This window comes from Lytechinus pictus, chromosome 16 (genome assembly GCF_037042905.1).
Source record: "Lytechinus pictus isolate F3 Inbred chromosome 16, Lp3.0, whole genome shotgun sequence".
Classification (NCBI taxonomy): domain Eukaryota; kingdom Metazoa; phylum Echinodermata; class Echinoidea; order Temnopleuroida; family Toxopneustidae; genus Lytechinus; species Lytechinus pictus.
In genome coordinates this window covers 17,204,836-17,231,958 of record NC_087260.1, presented here as the reverse complement: position 1 = coordinate 17,231,958, position 27,123 = coordinate 17,204,836, and the positions used below count along the sequence as shown (strand labels likewise).

Here is a 27,123-nt window from a genome sequence, read left to right as displayed (position 1 = left end):
AAACTACTTAAATCCCCTTTCATGATATTTTATTAAAAATTTCGGCTTGCGATTTGCGCTCGCACTATTTAAAAAAAATATATATGATCCCTTGCATCCTTTTCATAATTACAAAAGTGCTTACAATTTCCAGTTTTCTCCTTAATAAAAACGAATTTCGCGTTCTAATTAGGCTTATTAGATTAGTAAAATAACATTTTAATGAATTCCCAATAATCAAATTGTTCCTTTTTAAAATGGAATATCGACAAGGTTCATCTCGCGCTTAGAAAGAGGAATAAGAAGATTGTCTTTATTTTCATATGATGACAAAATATGCTTAGAATGTCCCGGTCCTAGGTCAAAATAATAATAAAAAATATAAATTCGGGCATCGCGCTTGCGTCATTTATTAAATGCGATCCATATCCAATTCAGAATTTTCCTACACAGTGCTTGAAATAGTGCATAAATTCACCCTTTTTAAGATCGGAATATCAAATACTTTCAGCTCGCGCTTCGCGCTCGCATGATTGATTTTTATAATAAAAAATGTAGGCCTATTTAGAATGCACAGAGTCGAGGTCTAAATCTATACACGCGCATGCATGTTTATTGAGTACGCATCATGTTCTTTATTTAAAAGGTGTTTTAATTATCCGGTTTCAGATCAGAATATAAAAAGTTTCCGCTCGCAATTCGCGCTCACATTATTAATATATAGGAAGATACCCGATTTCCTTTTTTTCCTGATTCACAAAACATGAATAGAATGTCCCATTTATAGGTGTAAACCTCAATTTTGTTTCCGTTTGCGCTTCGCACTCGCATCAATTGTATATAGTTATATACCTAACCTGTTCATGATTACACAAAGTGTTCCAAAAATAGGCCTATGTCCAATTTTAGGTCGTGATGTCAGGTATTTTCAGTTCGCGCTTCGCGCTCGCATTATTTGATTGTTGAAATATGTATCGTCTCATGGGTAACTACAAATAGTCCTTAACAGACCCCGTTTCGATCAGGCCAGAACGGATATTAAAAATTTCTGCTTGCGCTTTGCGCTCGCAGTAATTACTTGTTACATATGCATCTTGTTCAGAATCACAAGCATTCCTAAAAAAAGTTCAATTTTGATTACATATAATTAACAAAAAAACTCGCGCCTCGCACTCGCATTATTTGATTGTTGAAATATGTCCGGAAATATGTATTTCTTTTCATGGGTAACTGCAAACAGTCTTTCACAGGTCCCTTTTCGATCAGGCCAGAATGGATATTAAAAATCTCTAAAATGTCTCCAAAGTATTTCCAAAACTCGCGCTTCGCACTCGCACTATTTAATTATATATCTATGTTGTTTTATATGAATAAAGCTAAAAAGTATATATATATATATATTTATATATACCTTTGAGGAGAGATTTCTAAATGTTCAGCACCCCCAGTCAAAAAATCGTTCCCAGGGCCCTGGTCGCAGAGACGGTTTTCAAAATCAGGGTAATTAAATCGCTATTTGTGTCTAAATAATATTTGTACTACCTATATCAGTGTATATTGTGTTGTGTTATTTTTTTCTTCCACCCTTTTTACCGAGGTTGGGGAACCCCATTTTCCCCTGGATCCGCCCCTATCCCCACCAACAGTTACATATATTAGACCAAGTGGGAATCGGACCAAATTGGTATTGGACCTAGTGGTTATTGGACCAGGTGGGATGGACCAACTGTCAAATCGACCAAGTGGATATTGGACGAAAATGGCAATTGGACCAACTGGAAATGAAGTTAGACGAACTGGCTTTTGGACGAAATGGCTGTTGGAAGAAGTGTCTATTCAACTAAGTGGCATTTAGACGAAATGGTTCTTAGATGGAGTGACTTTTGCACGAAATTGCTCTTAGACGAAGTGGCTTTGCATGAAGTGGCTCTTGGACGAAGTGGCTACTGGATGAAATGGCTCGTAGACGAAGTGGCTCTTAGACTAACTGGCTTTCGGATGAAATGCCTATTGAAAGAAATGCTAATGGACCAAACGGCATTAGACAACATGGTCATTGGACGAAATGACATTGGACGTATAAAGGCAAATCACCCACACACACATACAAACAAATACTCTTTATATTCTATACTCGCCATAAGAAGTCGAAACCAATTTCTTAAAAGCCCACTTAAGTACTGGAGTTAAAGAGGTCACATAAATCAGCATAGATTTGTGCATGCTTTAAGCAGTTGGATCTTTAAAGTTAAAGTTAGATCCCTTTGTTTCCACCAATAACTCTTTAATTTTGCTAAATATTTTGTTATGATTCATTCTTCATCAACGTCAGGATTTAATGAAGAAAAAAAATTAACTATATCAATTTGTTTGCCAAAGGGAAAAGAGTGTTTTAAATTGTTCTTTATCATGCTCGATCAAGTTATCAAATTCTACGATTAATTTACCATGTACCGTGAGTTCAATTTTTTGTTCTTTCCTTCACTCACACAAACTATGCATAATTCATGGACTCAATGCTTGAAGACTGCACGTTTTTCTAGCCTGACAAATTCAACTCACGCTAGAAATGACCAATGTGGGAATTTTATTGACAGCGATAATTTTGTAAATTCCGGACAAATCTTCAATTTCCTACTTGGCAAATAATATATAGACTGCTCATAAGAGACAGAGAGGATATTCTGAGTATAATATTATCAAATTCTGTCATGTTTTCATGGCTTATCGACAAATTGAAATGATTAATGATTTCAGATAGAGGTACATTATAGCTCCTTGTGGCGAAATAACTAAATGCAATCCATCAATTAATTCTAATTCTTCTAATATCCTTCGAATCCATGCTCTATATAAATTCAACCTGGGAATATTTATATTTAAATTGTATGACAAGAACTACCAACTACTGTCTCTTCCTCATTTGTAAAAATAATGAGATTCATTCCTATTCAACTCAAAAAATAAAATGTAAAATATATTTCTTGCTTTTTTATTATAATATTTTTATCACAACAAAATGAAAATACCTATGATTTATTAAAAGAGAGACAATAAAATACAAGGTATGCTTTCAATTGTTTTCCTTCATTATCTCATCTTTATCATGTGCGTATCCAATCTTCAAATTCAAATACTATTATCATTGTTTTAATGTCTATTGCATTATTTGTAATGTACTTTTTCATCATTAAAATTGTATTATTTCTTGTCGAATGTTATAGTCCATTATCTTTTTGATATTTTGTGATATTTTTTATGTAAAAAATAAATCAGACCAAACCAAATCAATTTGCCTGTCACTTGGTAAACATGGTTACGGAGATTGACTCTTTGCCCGCCACTAGAATCACTCCACATTAATTTCAAGGTGCAACCTTAAGAGGGGATTTGCATGGACTTTGGTAATTCAGCTCATAATATCCTTTGATTTGTTTATTGTAAAGCAAAGCTTTGTGTGCACAGTAGAATGCAATTCACCATCATTATTTTGTTTGTGTGTGTATGAACAATAGACTGAATACACTCTGTGTGTATTGTGAATGAAATGTGACTTGAGTCGAAGTTGGCAGCCCCCAGTATGTGCCTCTAGTCGAACAAAGCGAGCAAAGAGTTAAGACAGATGATATTACGTTTGCAAGGCGGCAAATTTCGAGAATTTTCAGTTTTTCTCCCATAGTGTCCTATCTGGATCATTACACAGTATGCAGTCTTAGCAAATAATAGGTAGTGTTCGCTTCCTCGACGCAGAACGAACTCAAGAACACAGAGATTGTATTGAAAATGCCCGACAACTCGTAATGAACAGCTGGGAGGTCTTTGTCGAAAATTGGTGAACCGGAACAGCAGTTTCATCCAAAGGGAGCTGACGAAAATAGCAAATACATGTATGTTGTCTGTCCAGAGGTCAGGACGAAACTGCTATTTTGATTCACCGATTTTCGACAGACTTCTTGATAGCTCATTGTCATGAAGGGCATATGGCAATACATTTTCTATGTTCTTGAAAGGGTTCTGCGTCGCCGTGCAAAGTCTTCCTGATAATAATGTAGGGTTCTTAAATTGGGCACAAATCCACCTTGTTCATGTACTTAGGTGATCAAGGAGATCTAAACGCTCCTCGAGAACCGTTATTAAGGCCAGTTATACAATCTATGGGGTTCCCGGGGACCGTTTCATAAAGCTGTTCTTAAGTTAAGAGCGACTTTAAGAACGACTGGTGAACCCTTCTTATACGCGCTAAACAATCGCCAATTCAATACCATTTACCACATGAAAGCATCACCAGTCGTTCTTAAAATCGCTCTTAACTTACGAACAGCTTTATGAAACACCCACCAGATGGCATAAAGAACCCCATATAGGTTTTAAAACAAAACGATTCAAAATCGGTAAGAACCCCATCTGTCACAGGTTCTATAAACAACACTATACAAAGCTGGTAGGGTTATTCACACCACCAACACCCAGAATGGATTCTGGGTGTCGTTTAAAGTCGTCCGTAAGTTAAGAGCGGCTTTACCCACGACTTGCGTCCCTTTCTTGTGCTATATGTCAATGAGATCTATTTTTCCCTGTTTCGACATAATACATGTAATAAGGAGTATATTCTCCCAGAATTGTCCACTCAGATACTTGTCAAAAAGAAGAATTCTAATCTACAAAAAGTTCATTTAAACTGTAGCTGATGAGAATCGAAATAATCTTATTAAGAACAGAAGAAAGGGTGAAGTTGTTCGTAACCTACGAACAACTTTGTGAAACACCACTGGTTGAGGAAAATTTACACTGAGTACATGCGATATTTGAACTTTTGAGCCAGCTACTCGATATCTAGGTTTTTCACAGTGAATGTATTCATTAAAACCACAAAGATTCTAGTTCATGTTGAATAATGCTTGGACTAGATCATCTGAATCATTGATCGTAGACATTCATTGCAAATTTAATACGTTTGCACATTGTATATGAAATTCGATGCCAATTAGTAAGAGGAAAATTTGAGAAATATATTGATTGAAGAACTTTATTACTCCGTTAACGGATGAATGTGCGACACACAACTGATACCATGGATACTAAAGACGTTTGCATGGCCATTTCTACAAACCGGCGATTAGCCAAAACACGAGGGACGACAGACTACTTAGATTAGAGAAAGAAACACCCTTTCAAATTTTCATGTTTTGAGCAGTTATTAACTTTTCTCTTTTTTGTCTGTGAATGGAACGAATAAAAGGCAAAGGGATGAAAATATCGAATGTAGCTCCTGATTTTTTTTAGTTTAGAAGTTGTACTAAGGATGTATATAAACAGCAATGTGGTCAATGGCATCAATTTTAATTATTATTATTTACTTTAGTCACAAACGGGAACAAATGAATTTGTGTAGTATCTGACGAAATCCTTTTCTGAAAGGGCTGTACCGGCAAGCATAAATAATTGGGTTCACACAGATGTTAAAGGATGCCAGAATTGTACTCATCGCGTGCCACTTGCTTTCGAAATAATCTGGAATCGCTCCGAAATTGAAGACGAGGAACGCTACTTGATTTGGGGTCCAGCACACCACGTACATCAGATAAACGATGAAGAGTGTTACGGTAGTCTTACGGTGATGGACATATCCAGGGGGCTTGGGCGGTGGTGGTAGTTCCTTTAAGTGCGATTCCTCAGGTGACGTCCGGGAATTACAGTCATGTTGCTGAGTTTCAACGGAGAAGGTGCCACACTGATCAGGGTTTACTCTAAGACTGGGACCATCACGCGCCCAGAAGGCAGAGACTCGTCCCATCGTGCGGAACTTCACGGCTATCTTCACGAAAGCATAGGTCATAACGGAAACCGGAAGTAAAAACTCCCAGACGAAAACCCCAATTCCAAATCCTGATCCCTGTCCAAAGAACACGCATTGTCCGTCCTTATATTTGTATAATGCTACGGCAAGTACTGCCTGCATAAGAGGGGCCATAAGCCAAGCACAGATTGGTAGGAGACAAGCGAAACGTCGTTTGAAAGACGTCAAGTAAACTATTGGGTGTATAACTGCAAGATACCTTTCCAAAGAAATGACTGCCAAATTGAAGCTAGAGATGGCAAACCACGTGAAGCATACAACTTGGGAGTACCAAAGGCGACATATTAACTCACACTTGAGTAGGGACAGATGAGAGAACGATGTCGTTGGAAACCATGTTAGGTCAACGGTAGCGACGACGAGGATGAATGAAGTTATGAGATCAGCAATGCACTGACTGATGATCAACCAGTTAGTGTGGTCCCTCCGCGATATCCTAGTAAATACGATCAAACAAGTCAAGTTTCCTACGAAACCTAGGCATCCACTGATGATTTGGAACCCGGCTATAACGAAGCGATCCCCGTCTGGATCACTGGAATCTAGCTTTAAATTTGGCCACATAACATCAGTAAGGCCTGTAACATTCGAGTAATTTCCCTCTTCCATGGCGCTAAAGAATCAAAAGTTGCTCTCCGTCAAATGACGATGTGCAATATTCAAAACTTTCACCATCGGTAGCTTGGGTAAAGATTAAGTGTATCAGGTTATCTCCTCAGGCGTCCTGCCACTTAGCACCAACAGTAATGTTCAGCTTTTTCTCCTTGTCACGAATTTCGACTTGATATATCATGAGGCTCTGAAGCTGTCACCATCCTGATAATGGGCACCGAGTTTACCTTCCAGAGGGAAAAAACATAAGGGAAAGGTGAAACAGCTTGCGATCTATATTGGGGAATTAAATGAAAACATGCTATTAAGCTACAAGTAATGAACATTGAGTTTACCTAAGTGAGCGGAGAAAATGAACAAAATTTCACTTGTCTTTAGCTAAACAACTTGCGATCTACCTTAGATTACTATTACCTGTAGACCAACCTGAATAGATTAACATGGGTGTGCATCTGGTATAATGTTAATCAACAAACTCATACATGACATATGACATGATAATTTGTTTTAAAATAAACGGTTTATCATATTATATTTCCTCTTTGTAAAAAAAAAAGAATTTTGAAATTCAAGAAAAATATTAATAGTAACCGAGATGTTTGATTCAGTGTAGAAGAATCTTTGTGAGATTTTTTTTAAACAAGCGCACACCTAGTTACCAATTATTCGTGTAGCATTTCCATTTATTTGAATGCAGGATAAAAGAGCATTGTCGGTTAAATACCTTGCTCACGGGCATAGGTCCCGCGGCCGTGTATCGAACCCCGGACTTTCCATGTCAGGCGCCTTAGACCACTCGGCCACTGCACCTCCATTGAGGTTGATGTGTCGATTAGAGTCAACTTCCAGAAGCGTAAAATAAAACGACCTCAACACGCTAAAAAAAATATTGTATCTCTTCTTTGCTTTGAATTTACGACTTCATTAATGTCAAATGTTTATAGTTGATGGAATTGCAGAAAAAAGGCATTGCAGCAGAAAAACTGCAGGAAAAAAAAGCTTTACGTATCTGTACAAAATCCTCTTATCATGCACAATTTGCCCTTCCCCTTCTTTTTATAATTACAAACACTAAATATTTATCATATCAATAAGCGTAAAGTTGCAGTTTTTATGTAAAAATGGCACCTGTTAACATAATTAATCTCTTTATAATAATAATGATTTTTCAGCAGTATGTACGTATGATACTCGTTCTGTTTCCCATTTTCACCTTCTTCAGACTTCTTATAACAAAATTTGTAATTCTTTTAAGCATGCAGAACCAAAAATTGACAACAATTTAGATATTACAATTCGTTCTTGTTCAACTACCTCTTCATTAAAAATTTTACTTGAAAGGCAATTTATTGGTAGATATTTATCTTGATTCCCTTTCCTTATTCTAAACGTATTATTCCTCTCTCTCTCTTTCTCTTGTTTGACTTCAATAGATCATGGCCATGAGTTGAATTTGTTTATGTTAACATTATGTATTTGTAAAGGGGCACCTGCCTAAAAGATTTTAATCTTTTGGGTGGTTTTTACAACGTTTACCATATGTTGATGAATGCATGAATTGTTTTTATTTGTTGTATTTGTTTTTGCTTCATGACTTGTATACATTTATGTATCGTACTTTGCACTGTATTTTGAATATTTTTATTATTTTATTTTATTATTTGAATTATTTTATTGGGCGTACGGTTTTGGCTTATTACAGAGAACCTTGCCTGGGGACTGTTGCATTTTGGTCGTCGGTCGGATAGTCACAATATGATGGTTCATTTATGGTTATAATCAGGAAATGACATTCAGCTTCGACAATATTGGCCTACTTTGGTCGAGGAGACGAACGCAATCTCTTGAAATTACTAAGGCATCAATTTGTGTGCTTAGAAGCTAAGACATGCCAGTCGGCACCCGAGAGGCCCCATAATGTCAGATATTATAATGTCGTACAACCTTGTAACAACTTGTGTCGGGATACAGAGTTTTCTCCCTTCTTTACTCTTCTATATAATATACTTTTAAAATCTTTAAACGTGTGTAACGTGTTAAGATCCTATAAGCTCACACCACACGAGTGTAATAATATCATGAGTACCACGATAAAGTAGGTTTTACCATGCTTATGCAACAACGCAATATGAAAAGCCTCTTAGCATGCTTAATGTGATGTTAAGATGCGACCTTTATAAACCTGTCTCGGCAAGAATCCACTTTGCAGTACATTTCCAGATCTCATTTGCCAAAGGGGTTGGATCCATTTTTCATGAAATTTGATTTTTAGTCTCAATGTACAGATTTTTAGTATCTCCATAAGATGATACCAAAGAAAAGTTGAAATTCCCATTAAACATTGAACTAAAATTGCAAATAAAAATCCTCTTTTTCATAAGGGGTTAGATCCATTTCAGTTTGTTTGCATAAGGGGCTAGATCCACAAACATTAAAAAAAAATGTTTTTTTTTTGCTGAAAAAATGAAGCAGATTTCTGTTATACCCCATTTTATGTTCACATGGTAGGGGAGTATATCATGACAATTTAGTTTCACATAAGAATATTGCATCATGGGATAAGTGAAATATAATGATTTTTCCGGAATGGTCTAAATTGGATCTAACCCCTTATTGCAAACAAACTCTTCATTTGTGTATAAAATATTATTGAAAGCGGTTTACTCCCGCTTTCCCTTTGAAGTCGTTAGATAAAAAACATAGGCAACATCAAGTCTGGAATGGTAACCAATACCACTTTCATATTGACAGCCGAAGTGGAGTTACTCCGGAGTCCAGAAGGAGTTACTCCACTTTGGATGGCAGTATGAAAATTATACAGTCAATAGGCAGGTCTAAAAAAAGCGGCTTCTTTCATCCAACTTGTCCAAGAGATATTCATGACTAGAGAGGTTTTCCATATTAAAATGAGCTTGATGCGGACCAAACCACCTCTTTTAATTCGGTCATTGCTGCTCTAAATATACATCATATGTCATGATTTTAGTATCATTTTAAAGTAGAAGAATCACTATTTTAGGTCATGTGTTTCAATTTATTTTAAAAATTTGTAATGTAGGTGAAACTTTCGATCTAAAATATGCTACAAAATAATTCTTTCACCTGATAAAAGTTGTTATTTGTACACTTTATTTTTGTTTGAGCCAAAATGATTTTAAATCATGATAAATCTGAATATCTATGCTTTAAAATGGTATAGATTTCAAAACAAGAATTGGTTTAATCGGGTCAAGATCACACTTTTCATCAGCCAAGTACATTAAGCAGCTTGAAAACAAAAATACTGCACTCTGATTGGTCAATAAGAGCACACACTCAAATATTACATGAAATCATAAATGATTCATTTTTTCTATACATGTGTAAATGATGTGTCTCCATTATGATGAAATAAGTTGCGGCAGTAAATAACTAATGCACTTAATCAGTTAATCCAATTGTTTTAGTTCTTGGTAGAAAATTTGTGAATAAACCTAATTTCATATAATAAAAGAACAAATGGGGATATGACATCATTAGCCCACCTAATGAATATTCATAAAGACATGCCTAGAACTGTTTCACCGGAATAATGCAAATCTTTAAAATTCAATAACTTCGTTATTTGTTATCTGATTTTGATCAAATTTTCAGCATTTTGCTTTGTGAATTTTACTATATTTATTAAGATATAAATATCTCCAGCCTGGACCATCCCCTTAAGGACTATTTCTTAGGAATTCATGAAAAGCCGCATAGTCATCTAATGCGAGCGCCAAGCGCTTGCTGATTTTGTTACAATTACACCTAAACTTTTTGTAGAGATTGTAATCGTGAACATGATATGCATCTCACTAATCAAATATTCCGAGCGCGAAGCGCGAGCTGATAATTATTGAAATTCAGACCTGAAAAGAGGGGCATTCTAAGGCTTGTTTGCAGGAATTTACTAAGACCGACCAAACGTAATTCACTAACCAAATGGTGCGAGTGCGAAGCGCGAGCAGAAATTTTTTGATATTCAGACCAGAAAAGGGCTTCACGTACTAAAGTACTGTTTTTAGGAATTCATGAAGATCAGACATATCTCACCAATCCACTATTGCGAACGTAAGCGCGGCCAGGAAATGCTTCATGTTCAGATCTTATTAAAAGGGGGGTGACTTTAAGTCGTCATGAAAAGGAACATGTGTTACTACATAAAATAAGAACTCGAAGTGCGAGGAAATATACTTGGTGTATATATTGGCCCGTATTCTGAACTTGGGTTTAAATTAAACCCTGGCTTAAAGTTGTGGTTTAACTATGGAGAGCCAATTGGAACACAAATCTCTATTAGTACATGTTCAATTTATAAACTCTTATGACGCTCAAATCCTTTATAACTTTCAGAATGATTACTGAAATATTTTCTTCATTATGAAAGCAAAGGGAAACAAAATAGTAAATAAAAGAAATTTACAATGTAAGCAGCATTTTAGAGTTTTTGGCTTCCCATAATTTTAGCACAGGGTTAGACCATGGTCTAAGTTAAACCTGACTTCAGAATACGGGCCAATTGACTTTAAAACGGCATGTTTTAGTACAGCAGGATAAACAGGCAATGCGAGCCCCAGGAATGATGAACACATACATGTAGGCCCTAAGCAAATTATGTTTCATAAAGTTATGAAAAAATATTTCTTATGTAATATGATATATGTTATACAAATATACCAGGCTTGGAGTAAGTATAGCGGCAATTATTCATCCGAGGTTGGACTGCCATTACTATTTTTCCCGAGGGGCGAAGCCCCGAGGGGAAAATAGTAATTTTGCCAGTACAACCGAGATAGATACAAACATGTTATATTTAGACAGCTGATGAAACCGATGCAGGCTAATTAGAGCTATCATTAACCACGCTCTTCGTACATTTTGAGTTCTTTTCACAGCTTTTTATGTCGGGGAGCAGAAGGCATCTTGGCAGTTATCATGCATGCTTGTTTTTATGATTTTCCTCCAAAGTCATTATATATTTCCTTATATTGTTTTCCAGAGCTCTCTCTTAATTGGTCACGCAATTATAGCATTCTCCTTCTTCTTAGCACCTGGTATCGTGGTTATCAACATGTAAAAACCTGATGTTGTTTTTCTTTTCGTCGAAGCCGGCCACCGAAATTACAAATCGCGCGCTGCCGTGTGCATGGGTCCCAAAATGAAGATAACACTAGTGCAACACTGGAGAGGTAGAAGTAAATGCAGATAACCTGCGAAAAACCGAGATTGGGTCCACCGATTTGGAGGGATATTTGTAATCCGCCTGCGATACATTATTATAACCGCCGCTACATGGGGAAAGGGGGCGAGGCAATGGGGTGTCTGCCCAATAAGATTTTTCAACTAAAGTGAGAAACAGAAGGACATGAAAAGAGGAGAAAGAAAACTAGGGATCAAGTAAAAAGGTATGGATTGCTTAATTTTGTATCTTACCCCTGCTTTTTCAACAAGATTCAACATAACATAATCGATAGTCGTCTCCCCCCCCCCCTGGCCAATTTAACACACTGACCCGCGTCTGATGCAGTGTATACCTTTGAATGTTTACTTTCATAAATGTGCGTGATCAATGCTGTATTGGGGGCGTTTGCCACGATGGCTGTCAAGAGAGCCTCGCTCTTTGCGACAAATTGTGGCAATAAAGAGGGATCTATTAAATGAAAGATATGACTTGTTTGATGACAAAATGTATTTTTAAAAAGATATGCACGTGCTGCGTGATTCTGATCAGCAACCGATGTACCCTCAATCAAACTTAGGTAGATGTTCCTAGATAATGTGTTTTTTTTTTCAACGTCGTCATGACATGATCAAATGATTTTATCATCATGCATCAAGGAATCCTTAAACTCGCTCCATCCCTACAACCACTTCAATTTTGACCCCCCCCCAAAAAAAAAAAGAGTACCACGACTAAGGAAAAGGGAGAGATATTGAAAAAAGGAAAGATAATGGTGAAATATGATGTCTTTTTCTAACAAGTGGAGCGCCTCTGGCAGTCTCACCTGCATCGCACGATTCAATATAGAAGCAGGGCTGATTTTGAAAACTACTCTAAAATATTTATTCATAAAAAAACCCATTCATAATGATACAATACTACGTTCATTGACAATAAATGACATTTGACCTTGATCATGCGACCTAAATGGCCAAAAAATTGCCAAAGTTCAATGACCTTATAAAATGACATTTGGTCATGTGACCTGAAACTCGCACAGGATGTTCAATGATACTTGATTACTCTTATGTCCAAGTTTCATGAATCAGATCCATAAACTTTCAAAATTATGATGGTACTTCTCAAATATCCCCAACTTGGCCAAAATTATTTGACCTTAAATGACCTTTGACCTTGATCATGTGACCTTAAACTCGCACAGGATGTTCAGTGATACCTGATTACTCTTATGTACAAGTTTCATGAATCAGATCCATAAAATGTCAAAGTTATGACAGTAATTCAACAGATACCCCCAACTTGGCCAAAGTTCATTGACCCTCAATGACCTTTGACCTTGGTCATGTGACTTGAAACTCAGGCAAGATGTTCAGTAATATCTGATTAACCTTATATGTCCAAGTTTCATGAACTAGGTCCATATATTTTTAAGTTATGATGACATTGCAAAAACTTAACCTTAGGTTAAGATTTTGATGTTGATTTCGAACATGGTCTAAGTTCATTGACCATAAATGACCTTTGACCTTGGTCATGTGACCCGAAACTCAGGCAGGATGTTAAGTAATACTTCATTAACCTTATGGCCAAGTTTCATGAACTAGGTCCATATACTTTTTACTTTCTAAGTTATGCTGTCATTTCAAAAACTTAACCTTAGGTTAAGATTTGGTGTTGACGCCGCCGCACAGTGGGCCGGGGCGAAACAAAAGTGCGCCAAAAGTCATTTTGGGCAATTTCAGATTTTTAATTTTTGTCATGCCCAGCTGAAAGTTAACACTTTGAAGAATACTTCGGCAAAATATTTCATTCTGGAATTAGCATAAAGGTTGTTAATTTCCTACCTCAAATCGAAAAATGTGACATTTTGCGAAATGTCGCGTATATGACAACCTAGTTGAAAAACAGGCCATTTCACAGAAGGTTTTTCTTGTAGGAATCTGAAATGGCTCCCACATAATCCTGATATATTCTTTTTTTTCGTGTGAAAGGGTTCAAAGTAGATAAAAAAACACCTTTCAGGGGGTTTATAGGATGATTATTCCTCGAAATAGGCTGAAAATCCATGTTTTTTGCATTTACATAAGAAACGTTTGGATTTCCGTGGATTTCCGTCTAAATTCTATAAGCATCATTTTTTTCGATGTCTAAGCTTTAAGTCGATACCAAATTTAGCTGCCCGATTTTGCCCGTTTTCATGTTAGAGCCGATTTTACTTGACACAACACCCCCAAAACCTGCTTAAAAAATGGTAATTTTTATACCGCGCAGTCATCGTAGCGCACCGTATGGGTGTACATTGCCGTTCGCTTTTGCACGGCGAGGACGACTCCCCTTCCATTCCATGAAAATGACATAAATTCCGGGCATAATATAAATAAAATAAAGGTTGCTAACACAAATGAGGGCTATACCCACAACTCTTCCAGAGATAAAACTTACTTGTAGAATAATTTCAGCCAAAAACCCTCCTCATAGTAATACATTCGTGGTGTTATATACTCTGCGTTTTACACAAGTCAACACAGATTGATAAAAGCACGGTTAATATTTTTCAGATTTTTAAAGTTTTTTTTTATATAAATCTAATTAAAGGAGAATGAAACCCTTGAAACCAGCTGAATCCATATCAAAGAGAAAAATCAAAGAAACATATTGTTGAAAGTTTGAGGAAGATTGAATGAATAATAAGAAAGTTATGAGCATTTGAATATTGAGATCACTAATGCCATGTAGATCCCCTCATTGGCAATGCGACCAAGATCTGTGATGTCACACACGTACAACTCCCTCATTACTTTAGTACTTATTTCACTTATATTCTCACTTTTACAGAGTCTATCACAAGGTGAGGTGTTCTCTTTATGAGAGAGTACAGAGGTTTCACAACATTATATCATTGATGAATCGTTTGTCATATGATTAGAATGAGCAAAAAGAGATGTTTTGGGGTATATTTTCAGTGTCCAAAAGGGGAGAGTTGTTCATCTGTGACATCATCGATCTTGGTCGCATTGCCAATGGGAGGATCTCCATAGCATTAGTGATCTCGACATTCAAATGCTCATAACTCTTCTATTGCTAGTCCTATTTTACTCAAACTTTTGTTGATCTTATTCTTTGATTTTTCTGCTTTCACAAAAGCTAACTTGCTCCAAGAGTTTCATTCTCCTTTAATGATCATTTTGATGCCATAAAATTATTTTCGGCATCTCATACACACTTTTTGGGCATGCGTGAAGCATAAACCAACATTCACTCTGGTCAATCTTAAACTAGTACATAACACAAAGTTTATATACTACACATTTTAAGCGTAATTTGTCTTTTCACAGATAGGTTTTAAGTAGCCAATCAAAATTTGGTATCAAGGTGACGTCATATCGGCTTTAAATTATGTTCAGTCGATTCTACGCCCAAAATTACCCATAATCAACATGTTAAAGTAAAAATCTAACACGGAATATAATTTTGGCGCACTTTCAATTATTCTGGCCCACTGTGCGCCGCCGCCGTCGGAAAAGCGGCGCCTATAGTCTCACTATGCTTCGCAGGTGAGACAAAAATGATGTCAAAATCTATCGCAAAATTAGATTTTGCTTGGTTTGCTCACTCGCAACTTTTTAGAAATTATAACCCTTGTACAATCCATACGACATGAACGCCATGCCTTGGCCCCTCAAAATGTTTGGCTCAATACATTACTATTTCATGTAACGTGCGTTCCCCATTCTCCTTCCTATTACGCTCTGTTATCTCACCCCTTATTGCGTTCCATCTTCAAATGTTTTTCTTACGTTAAGCATGTTACATACTCATTCCTATCATGAATGCTCGTGATCTCTGTCGTGATGGGACCAGTTTGAATCAGTCCTGCGATTCTTTTGAATAAACACGGTTTCACAAATCCCTATAAGTGTCATTAAAGTGATGAAATCTGTCAATTATACGAAAAATATGTTTATACCTATGGGAAAGTCTGCTCCCCCCCCCCGCCCCCCCCCCTCTCTCTCTCTATACATTGAGAAGACTTATTTTACCAAAATCAGAACGAATTTTGTTGTTCTTCTTATCCCTTTCATTTTAATGAGGAATCTCCTCACGAAAATGAGTGGGTGGGTGTGCAAGCGCGATGGTTACACACAGAAATCAAGTTTTGCCCATAACCTACGTCAATCCCTTCAAAATCCTTTGTCAAAATGCAGTTTGATGTTCGTGGCGATACAAAAGCTGACTTTATACGTAATTTGTTTGCTGAAGTGTATTGACTGATATTTGATTTCTGCGTTTCGATCGAGAGAGGAGGGAGACACGAGAGAATGAATGAGATGAAGATACTGAACACAGGGGCAGTATCCAATTTTTGCTATATTGGGGGATGGGGTGGCAAAACAGGTCAGTCAATACCGCATTCTATAATGGGAGAATATCAATTTTGTAGTTGCATGAACCAAACCCGCCTTTCTCACGATCTTCTTTGTGTTTTTCTTTCATTTTACGGACCTCGTGTGTTCTTGTCTCTTTTTTTTTTCAAAAAAAAACACAACTATAAAACTAAAAAGGGACAGCCACCCCCCCCCCCTTCCCACTCAGTAACCCCTAAGGTCCGCATCTGTCAAGAGACCCTTGAAATAAAATGTGATATAAAAAGAAAAGCGAATGAGGAAAGTGGAACATATTATTTACATTCTTATAAGTGTAAGAAATTGTTATTTGCAATCCAACTACACTCTAAAGTAAAAACACTTAGAAACATTTTATTCAATATTGGGTAGAAAGGGAACATGCATGTTTGCTGGGTTCCCCCCCCCCCCCATGGGCTTTTTCAATGCAACATTGGGTAAAATCTTTTTACTCACCAACATGCATATTTTACCCAATATTGGGTTAATTTTTTTAGAGTGTAAGTTGAGGAATCAAATGAATTTCATGTACACTCAAATGAGGGTGAAGTATAAAAACCCACACTGTCTCGAAATTATGTTGTCGATTGATAATTACTACATGCAGTAATCATAAAGATAATGGGTGGCATTATGGTAGGCATGGGCTGCTAAAACCAGAGCTGCCAAGTTGTATTTTGCATTTTCAGTATTCTTATCCCCCAAAATCAGTATTTTGACAAAAAATCAGTATTTTTACCGTGTGAGATAAATATGCAGACCTGCCAACCTCTGGGAATGAAAAACTGTATTCTGTGATTTAAAAAATCTGTATTTTCCCCCCAAAAAAGTGTATTTCATAATAAAATGCTTGGCGCACTCGCTCATCGCGGCGCTCAAGCTGCATGCAAGCTAAAATGCGCACTGCTCTTGCAGATGAAAAAAAATAAATTAAAACATGTTACCTCAAATTACATTGATCTAATAACCATATTTGTGTACGTTTTATGAAATAGAGACATATAGAGATTATTTTTCTCAATAAATTACGATTTAGTAAAAAAAACACGTATTTTTCAAAGAAAAAACGTACTTCCGTATTTTGGTTGCAAAAACGTACTAAATACGGCTAAAACGTACTGGTTGGCAGGTCTGTTAAACCTATTGTCAACTCATCCACCAATTAATATTATACTGCTGCAAAGAGTTGTCAAAAAATCAACTGAAACGTGTAATAGGGAGAATAGAAATATACGAAAATAAACTGAATTTTACAGATATCATTGGTGCATTATAATTGATACGAATGTGGAAAGCAATATCATTTAAACCGAGCATTCCATAAAAGTGTGGTTATTAAAAATTTTAGTTTTAAACCAGGGTTACACCTAGGTTTAATTATCAGAATACTAGAGAATGTGTTTCATCCACAAATATTTAAGATTGAAAACAAAAATAATTTGAGTGCAATATCATTAAAAATTATTGAACATCGCAAAAATTAAAATATTGGCCGCCCGGATATTGCTCAATATCAGAACTCCCATACTTTCCACAAAAATATGTACTCTGCGCCTCTTCCCTTTCAATTCTCAAGTACAATATAAATTACAATCTTCAAACGACTTATAAAATACAATATTCAAACATTATACATATATTTTTTTCTTTTACATGATGTTTATTATTTAATATTAAGGCGAGTGCAACATATAAAAACATCATCCCAGGGGATGAGAACGTACTCCAAACAGAAAATAAAATCTCGGAAAACGACACTGTAAAGGCTGTAGGCATTATTATGAATTATCTATTAAGAACGCCACAGTAGGTCAACAATGTTGTGAGGAGGAAGGGTTTAGAGGACAAAGGGGAAAATTGGTGCACAAAGGGGAATAATGAACTGATATCTTACAGAGAACGGTGGAAGTGGGGTATAAGCGGGAAAAGTTGTAAGGGCTGTATATAGAAGAAAAAGGGTCGACAGTTGAGGTTTAAGGGGTCGACTTTCATTATAAAACAGGATAGATGTATAAGAAGGATAGGTGATTTTGAAGGTTTCAACGTCGAGGGTGACATTACAAAAGGGGGGAACCAAGCAAATCGGTATATTCAGAAATAAGTGTTGCTCTAAAGGGACGAAAGATTGTATCACAGGAGACTGCATTGATGAAATGGTCTAAACATATCAATTGTCCTACTCTTTTCTTAAATATCTCATAAATACTATGGTATTCTAATCTACCAAGTACTAACATAATTATGTTTCATGGTCCCATGTGGTGTGGTGACAAAAATGTAATATTTCTGCATCAAGCGTGGAATTTTCAGAAATGCAATAGAAAGTCATATATTACAGGACAATTTTTTTTTTACCTTTTACCTTTAAAAATTGGGTAGGTGTACTTTCATGCAGGCACTTCACAAAAGTTAATTCTTAAATTTAGTGGATTACTTTTTTAAAAATCTCATGTATGTTTAAAGTTATAACAACCTAATACTACAGCACAGAGTAATGGTCTGTTTTTTTTGGGGTTTTTTTTACAGGCACTGCATGTCTATTTAGGCAACAAAAATTGGGCACAATTATAGAAGGTAGCCGTAAAATTAATGGTTAATTACAGAGAAAGTCACACTTGTAATGAAATTGTGTTCAGATTACTGCAAATACAAAAGAGCATTAGCAAACAAGACCCATTCTAAAACGTACTCAGTGCGGTTTCCCTGTAATCAAATTCCTTCCATCAAGAAAAAGGTGGTGGATATAATTTTTTTTCAAATGAGGAATGAAGTTTAATGCACTTATGGGTCACATGTCATTTACTTTGGCGATGTTCGGCTCTCTGGTAAAACAGGGAAGAGGGTAATTGTGAATATGTGTTGGTTGCAATGACTGCATTAAACAATATTTCATAACACTTCCTTATGGACCAGGGCAAGAATGGTCTTAGTAGGCCAATGAACCAATCACATTTATCATTAAAAATGCTGAGTATATAGACTGGATATGGTCAATGGTCAAACTTTTTACGACCATGGCGGAAGGGGGGGGGCCTCAGTACACCAACATGTATTTTGGAGAGAAAAATCGAGATCTGAATTATATGAGGTGGTTAGCAATGAAAATGGGGGGGGGTTAAAAGGAAAGATAGAGAAGGAGAAAAAGGAGAGAAAAAAAGAAGAGGAAGCAGAAGAAGAAGAAGAAAGACTACAATATGACGACGACGATGATGATGATGATGATAATGATGATGGTAATGATGACAATGATGATGATGATAATGATAATGATGATGATGATAATGATGATGATGATAATGATGATGATGATAGTAATGATGACAATAACAATGATGAATAAGAACATGATGATGATGAATGAGAAAAAAGATGTATTAAATAAAAACATGGACATTTTATATGTATAAAGTGGGAATGAAATAAGGGGTAAATGAGCTGAATGACAATCAGAACCAAATGGATATTAAACCCAGACAGATTAGCTATGATGGGATTGGATCATGTGGGTGAATAATAAAAGAGGAAATAGAAATATGCAAACAGCAATTTGCAAACCTAACGACAGCCTTATCTACTGCATTGGGGATCATATATATTTATGTATTACATATTATTAATGATATGCATGACTGTTGACAGATGATGATACACATCACCAATATCAATGTTATCCTTCTCTAATGGACATACAGTACAACATCATCAACCGAGTCTGATGTCAGCATAAAAATGGAAGAATCACATACATGTATAGTCACTTGTAAAATAAATTAACTGGAATCAAAGAGATAAACTTAAATACAACATGATTAATGAACAAGCACCTCAGAACATACTACCATACAAAATACTTTATACATAGATATTTACACGTCATGCAAAAAAGTGGCATATATTTATAGATATACAACAGGATTCAACTATGTTACATACTTACATTAGATGTACATACAAATAGACTTATCCTATCCCATCCTATACACAATGAGCTCAACGCTAATGATAATTTATGGTTCTCAAATATATCTATGTATTATACACAAAGAAAGAAAAACTACAATCTTTAAATATCTATAACAATAATCACATTCTATAACATCTGAATCACTAGAGGCAGGTAATATGATAAAATATCCGTTAAGAAATGGGAGTGTTGTCTTCAGTATATGACTGCTAACACATTGTATTATTCCATTTGAAATACAGGTGGGCAGATATAATTAAATAGCCACTGGGAGCAAGCAAGGAAAGTGATATCTCATAATTTCATACATGTATGTACTCATATACATTTCTATAACTTTAGTGTGAGAAAAAGACATTTTAGATATGTAGTATTTAAAATACATATGAAGTGAGAACAAGGGCATTTACATTATATTCTCATCAATACAACCATATCCCCAGAAAGAGATATTCAAGTTCAAAACAAACAAAATAATTTTAATGATAAACAAAAATAGCATTTCCACCTTTCAGCAAGACATGTCATAAAATATTTGTATATTACTTACAAATATTTGGAGGGAAAAAAAGATTTGCTATGAAACGAAACGCATTATGATAATGCAAATACTGCAGAGGGTGAACTTACACTACCATGTGTGATTTCTATTACTAAAAAAAAAACGCCAGGATATATATAAATGAATACCATCTTACAGTCAGAATGGCATTTTTTAATAATCATCATATCTGTGCTCTAGAAATGCAGAATTGTGATAAGCGGGTGACCGCTATTCTTAAATTATGCATTTGCAACTATAAAGGAGTGGCAACGTATGCCTTTATTCTTGGAAAATCACTTCAAAGATGCTGACCACATCCAAGAAGAAGCATAACGATTTGAAAATCCACTTTCCTAGTAACACAACAAGATGGAGCAAGGATAAGTACAATTATTCCTATTTGTATGGCACTTGACCCTGACCTTGCTTTGTTCAGGTTATTCAACAAGTTTTTTTTCAATTAAATCCTCTCCTGTAAAATGCACGGATGGCAAGATTGGAAAACATATCTTGTCGACTGAATTCCAAAATCATACAAGTACATGTACTACCGATATGAATCAAGATCAATAATTCCCTTCTTCCGCTTATCAAATAGTAATCATTACCTTTGCATACGTATGTACATGTATGGCCAGATAAGAAACAGAAGGGTCTATATAGCAAGGTACTTATCTACACTTTGCCACTCTCCACCCAGGTGTTGAATATGAAAAAGAGTAGAAAGTGACTCGAAATTTTAACAATCTTTCACATTGTTTTTTTAGAATGTATAATATATAATCAAATATCAACTATGAAAGACATAAAACTAGAATTCTAGCACACTTTTCGCAAGTCTGCTTAAAATGATGCCTGCTACACTACAGAGATAACAAAATTACTTGACTTATTTCATTTATTTTGAAGAGGAACAAGGTTATTAATTATCAGTGGAGAGTAAACTTGTATTTGAAAAAAAAATTGATTTGCAATATAAGCATAATTGGAAATATGATGCTATAATTACAAACTGTAATTGAATTCCAAAAGCTCTTCAGTAAGTTTTTCTCCATAAATACCATCTCATTATCGGTAACCCATGCACAATTTCCAAGTGGCAAGATCTCAAGAATATTTCAAATTGAGGTATGACAGTAGGACAGAAATCATTGACAAGGGTGTAAAAAATGGTATTAAAAAAAAAATTATATGCAAATGTGTGGTTACATTTCATCTGATTGCATTTTTCACCCCCCCCCCCCCCCCCCCCCCCCCGTGGATATAGGAGTATATTGGAAAAGGGTGGTAAAAAAAATTCAAGTGGAGCTCTCATGAGTCTAACACCCCAAAACATTTGCCTGATGTTTTTTTTTTTTGGTGCCAGTAATAACATGCCCCACATTAGTAATATTCCTGTTGTCATAAAGAAAACCCTGCTAAAAATATGGTTTGAACAGCCAGGCAAATTATAGGAAGCATAGCATTTCAGTTTATGCAACAAGGCCTGCAATCACTTAAAGGTCACAGCAGAAAAAGGATTTTATCTTAGCTAAGTAGATGTTGAATGATCACATACCCAACATCTGAAAACACTTGCCAGTGATTTAGAATGATTTTCTAAAAGCAGTAGCATTCCTGACAGCTTTTTATAAAAACCATGCTCTAAAGGGTCTTTACCAAGGAAAAATCTTTTTGCTGTTGCTGATAAACAAGATTTGCTTCAAGAAGCCAATCCAAAAGAACAGCAACATAAAAAGAAAAATAATCAATATCTTGTTTACTGGAATTTTGGTTTACACATCAAGACCTACAATCACTGTAAGGTCAGAGCTGAAAAGAAAATTCTCACAAAGGTTTGAAATGACTGAAGCTAGCAAGGTCACTCTCTCTAACAAAAGCTTCAACAGAAAACCTGAAAGGTGACGTATCTTCCCCTTTTACAATTTTATTCCTTTTCTCTTACTTTGACGGAAAATGCATGAGTAGCCTTTGAATGTCAGTTGCCTCCAAGTCCTAGCTGAATTCCATCTCATGCCATTCTGAAATACTAACATTTTGTCTTTCTTTTTCTAAAGAGAATGTTTTGCATCTGTGACTGGAAAATTCAGAGGAAAAAAAAAGGAGGCAGCATAATAAAATGATGTAACACAAAATAAGTGTGCTTTTTACAAATGTAAAGCAGTGAATGTTAAAAAATCAAGTTTTAAACTAAAGGAACTTTGAAAAAACACTTTTACTCCATTTGAAAAGATTAATATCTGTGGATGGATAAAAAAAACAGAGTTTTTCCAAACACACATCTGTCATCGGCAGACGTGGTAGATGTTAGTGTCCCATATCACAACAATATTCAACACCCTTAGTATGCATTTTTTATATTATAAAAGAGGTACAATGAACCTAAAATTCAGTTCTTGAAAAAAGGAAATAATCAATTGATAAGTTTCCAAAGAATTACATAATTACAACTGCTTAATGACTTGAGAGAGAAAAAATCACAATTAAAACTAAAATAAAATATATTCTGCCAAAATAGGTGCATCAATTCCTGTTTTGCTCCCATGATATTTATATTCTAATATGAACCAAAAGCCAAAATGTTCGACATGAACCTTCGTTTAGTAAAGGTCAATTTGAGGATGATGTGAAGAATTATAGGATATCTGGAAACAATCTGCAAAGGTAGCATTCTATTATTGAGGGCAAGCACATGTATGATGGGGGAGCTAAAGCTATGCACTTTGTTGAAATAAATACCAGTTGTGGTAACGATCTCAAAATGAGTTCGAACAGAATCCAATGAAGAAAAAGCATAATTGCTGAGAAATAATCAAAATAAGCGGTGAATTCCATTAAATGCTGGATATATTTCGAAGAAATATTAATACACTGTCTCTGCTGTGTTAGTGATCATCAGAATTATCGATTTTGAGCTAAGATTTCATGATTTTACAAAGATAAGTTTACATTTAATATACCAGATATATATGTATATTTTGACAATTAACCTTGATTTAAAAGACTTTTTCATGAAATAATTGTTTGCTGCAACTACTGTCTTATACCTTTAACAGTGTATAAAAACTACAACAATTGAATATTTGATCAGATTGTCTTGCTCTAATACTATGCTTGATATTTTAAAGATCATTTACCCAAGAAGAAAATATGACAATAGTCGGTAAAATGAAAATTCCAAGGTCTTTTCCAAACACCTCGGAATTAATAGGGGTCCTAGAGCTATGCACTCAATTCATCCTGCAAAGAACTTTTATTTCTTTTGCCTCAATTTCTAAAATGTGTCGATACATATTGGGCAAAAAGAGTATCATGGAAAATGTCTGGGGCTTGAATCAGCCCCCCCCCCCCCCTCCCCCTCCCATCACCTTCCCTCAGACTTCAAAAGGTTTGGTTGCAAAAGATAGTCCCCTGACATATTGACAAGAGACAATCAATCACAGATCTATGGCCATTCATGTACTAAAGATTTAAAATCGTTTCTAAGATTGATCTTAAAACACAGCTCTAATATGGCATGAGGTACAAGTCACACAAGAATATTCATAATTCACTCCTAATAGATTGGTCCGTTAGCACAAATGCACTAGGTCATATGCAAACGATAAGAAAGCAGCATAATTCATCTCATTATAACAATGAAATAGACATAGATGTAGAATGCATAATGAACAGCTTACCTAAATTCAATGTCAATCGATTGGCGCGAGGGGATAAATTCAACTGAATCAGCGGACGAGGTACTTGTAAAGTGTTGGACTTCAATGATAATGACACATCAATACTATGGTGCTAATGATTTTGTAAATGAACATTATATGCAAGCAGTGCACAATCTGAATAAGGTGTATGGTGTTACAAAGCATCCCTTGTACATGTAATACATGTACAGGCAATACAGTAAAATGCACTTGCAGTCACTGGCTCTTACACTTAACACTGAACACCTTTAAATGTACAGTATTCCCTAGCACTTGAAACTTACACTGAACACATGTAAATGCATTCCCTAGCACTTAACACATTAACACTGAACACCTTTGATATATTCGAACAGTAGTAATATATAGGATGCTTAAAATGAGCATACGCAATTCTTTAAAAATGTCACTACAGAAGGCAATCCAAGAGGAGTTATTGCTATCAGCTTCACAGGTTACATTGAAAGGTAAGTCAATCTTTCTTATCATTGTTCTTTCTCAAACCAATACACACACACAAAAAGACATATGCTGAAATTCATCAGTATAAAGAGAATATATGGCAAGATACTGATCTTGTAGTAAAGTTGTGACACAGGCGACTACATGTACCTAAGAAAACTACCATGATACTTGATATACTTAATACTAGATGAGATAATACCTCGTGCAGCTCCAAAAAGCTAAATTGTGTATTCTGTATCAATAAAGCCACTCTAATTAAACATTTGAGAACAAGTAAAGTATTATTTAGATTGTATTTGACTTTTATTTTAAATATATAGGTAGGAAAAGGGTGACATCATGGTATACCAGTGTAGATTGTGGGTTTTATAATAAAATTATGTAACATTTATGATGCAACATTATAGTTATGTTATAGATGTATATGTGTAGAATGGGTCACATTCTGTCATACAGTGTTTAATGTTACACATACAGATTTATAGTAACACATACATGTTCATGGCAACATTGTATAAGTACAAACTGTACATTTATGTTTTAGATACATGTGTATTATGATGTTATATTGAACCAGTCTCTAAAATACCTGTAAGCAAAATACACAATTAAGAAATTGTATACAAGGATATAGCTGTCAGTAAATGTATTTTCTCCAAATATAATTAAATGCCATATTCACTGCAAGAAAAGCTCTTTCACCAATATTCACTTTCAGACTTTGATAAAATTAGATTTGGCCAAATTGGGTAAATCTGCTTATGGGCATTTTCACCACAGATGGACACAGAGGCAAAAAAATCAAGTTGATATTCATGTCAAATGCTTTATTTTTTTTAATAAAACAAGACCTGAAGCTTCTGAGACAAAAATTTTTTCCGACTCTGGCAGCCATTTTTTATTTCAAAATGGCTGCCAAAGTATGGATACAAATTAGTGTTGAAAATAGTATATTGATACATATTTTGTTTTGACAGATTTTTAAAGAACAGGTTTGATCATGATGTTTTCACCTGTGATTTAGCTTGCTATTATAACACTTTTTAAAATCCCACAGAAAGAAACACCAGTAATTCATTCATCAGATAAAAAAACATTGATGAAGTATGTGATATGGTATGTAATGTCAGTTACCGAAAACATGAACTTTTTTTTCTCATTTCCTGGAAAAGAGGATATATTATATGAAACTTGGTAGATTTCCTCTCTAGGTTACACCCCTCCCTTCTACACCAAAATTAAAGATTACCAATTAACAATGAAGCCATAGGGTACCATTAAATATATGTAATGTCAGTTACCAAGTGGAAAATGTAATGTCAGTTACCGAGATGTAATGTCAGTTACCATGATAAAACGTTGGTTACCAATATTTAAATGCAAATATGTGGTCAATTTTATGGTGAAGAAATATTGTATACTTGTTATTTAAGTCTTTCACTTTAAAAGTCACACCAGAAGGAGCTTGCTATTGACTTTTAAAAGGTATAGTTCACAAGGAATTCTCTATGAAATTATGAAGGAAGTTACTTTCCCATCGTGCAAAAAAAAAATTACTATGAAATTGTTTTGTACATGCACTTACCAAGTACCTAATTGTTTGTATCAGACAATTTTTTGTTTAGTTTTCGGTGGGGGGTACTTTTCCCAACCTATTGCCTAAATCTGCAACATTTTTTAAGCTTAACATTGTGATGAAGGGGATTTCCAGGATCCCTTTTTTAGTTTCTAGGATTCTTTTGAGCATTGCCTCGCTAAAATTCCTGGTTTTTATACCTGTTAGTAGTGTGGATGTGTGATACAATTTTGTTTTTGGTTTACAAGTATAGATGAAAAGTGAAATTTGACAGTTCTGATCAATGTTGCATGGATCTTCCAAAATTTTTTTTAATTTACAAATAGTTCAGTTTCAATTTAGAAGCTGGAGTTTATATTTTGTTGACAGCTTAAAAAAGAAATTAGCAAAGAAAATTATTAAACAAATTATGAAGAGAATTGACATCCGACAGATATGAACAAGCATTGCTTGCACTGACCAGAATAGAAATCAATAAAACTACATGGCTGCATGAGATTCAGGGGAGGGGTACGTGTAGCCTAGGGGAGGAGACCTTTATTCATTTTGCCTATTTTGAGGGGAGGGGGAGGTTGGAGAAGGAAAATGTTTAAAAAGTCAATATAAAACTGATGAATATATTATGGGTGTATAGTCAGAAAAATCCATGTGTACAGTCAATGCAATATTAAATTACTATAGGAAAACATGTAGCTGCTATGACCCCCCCACCCCCCCCCCCTTCCGAGTAAGTAAAACATACATTTCTTATCTTTTGATAATTAAAAATGTGAAGTATTATGAAACTTTTATGATTTTAAAAAGTCTTACATATAAGTACCA

General features: G+C 35.3%; 1 protein-coding gene across 1 annotated transcript; it reads right to left on the bottom strand.

The window, feature by feature from the left end:
• Positions 1 to 5,341: 5,341 nt before the first annotated feature.
• Positions 5,342 to 6,445, bottom strand: LOC129278719 (allatostatin-A receptor-like). The gene has a single exon (XM_054914862.2). The coding sequence runs from the start codon at positions 6,443 to 6,445 to the stop codon at positions 5,342 to 5,344; it is 1,104 nt and encodes a 367-aa protein (XP_054770837.2).
• Between the last annotated feature and the right edge of the window lie 20,678 nt (positions 6,446 to 27,123).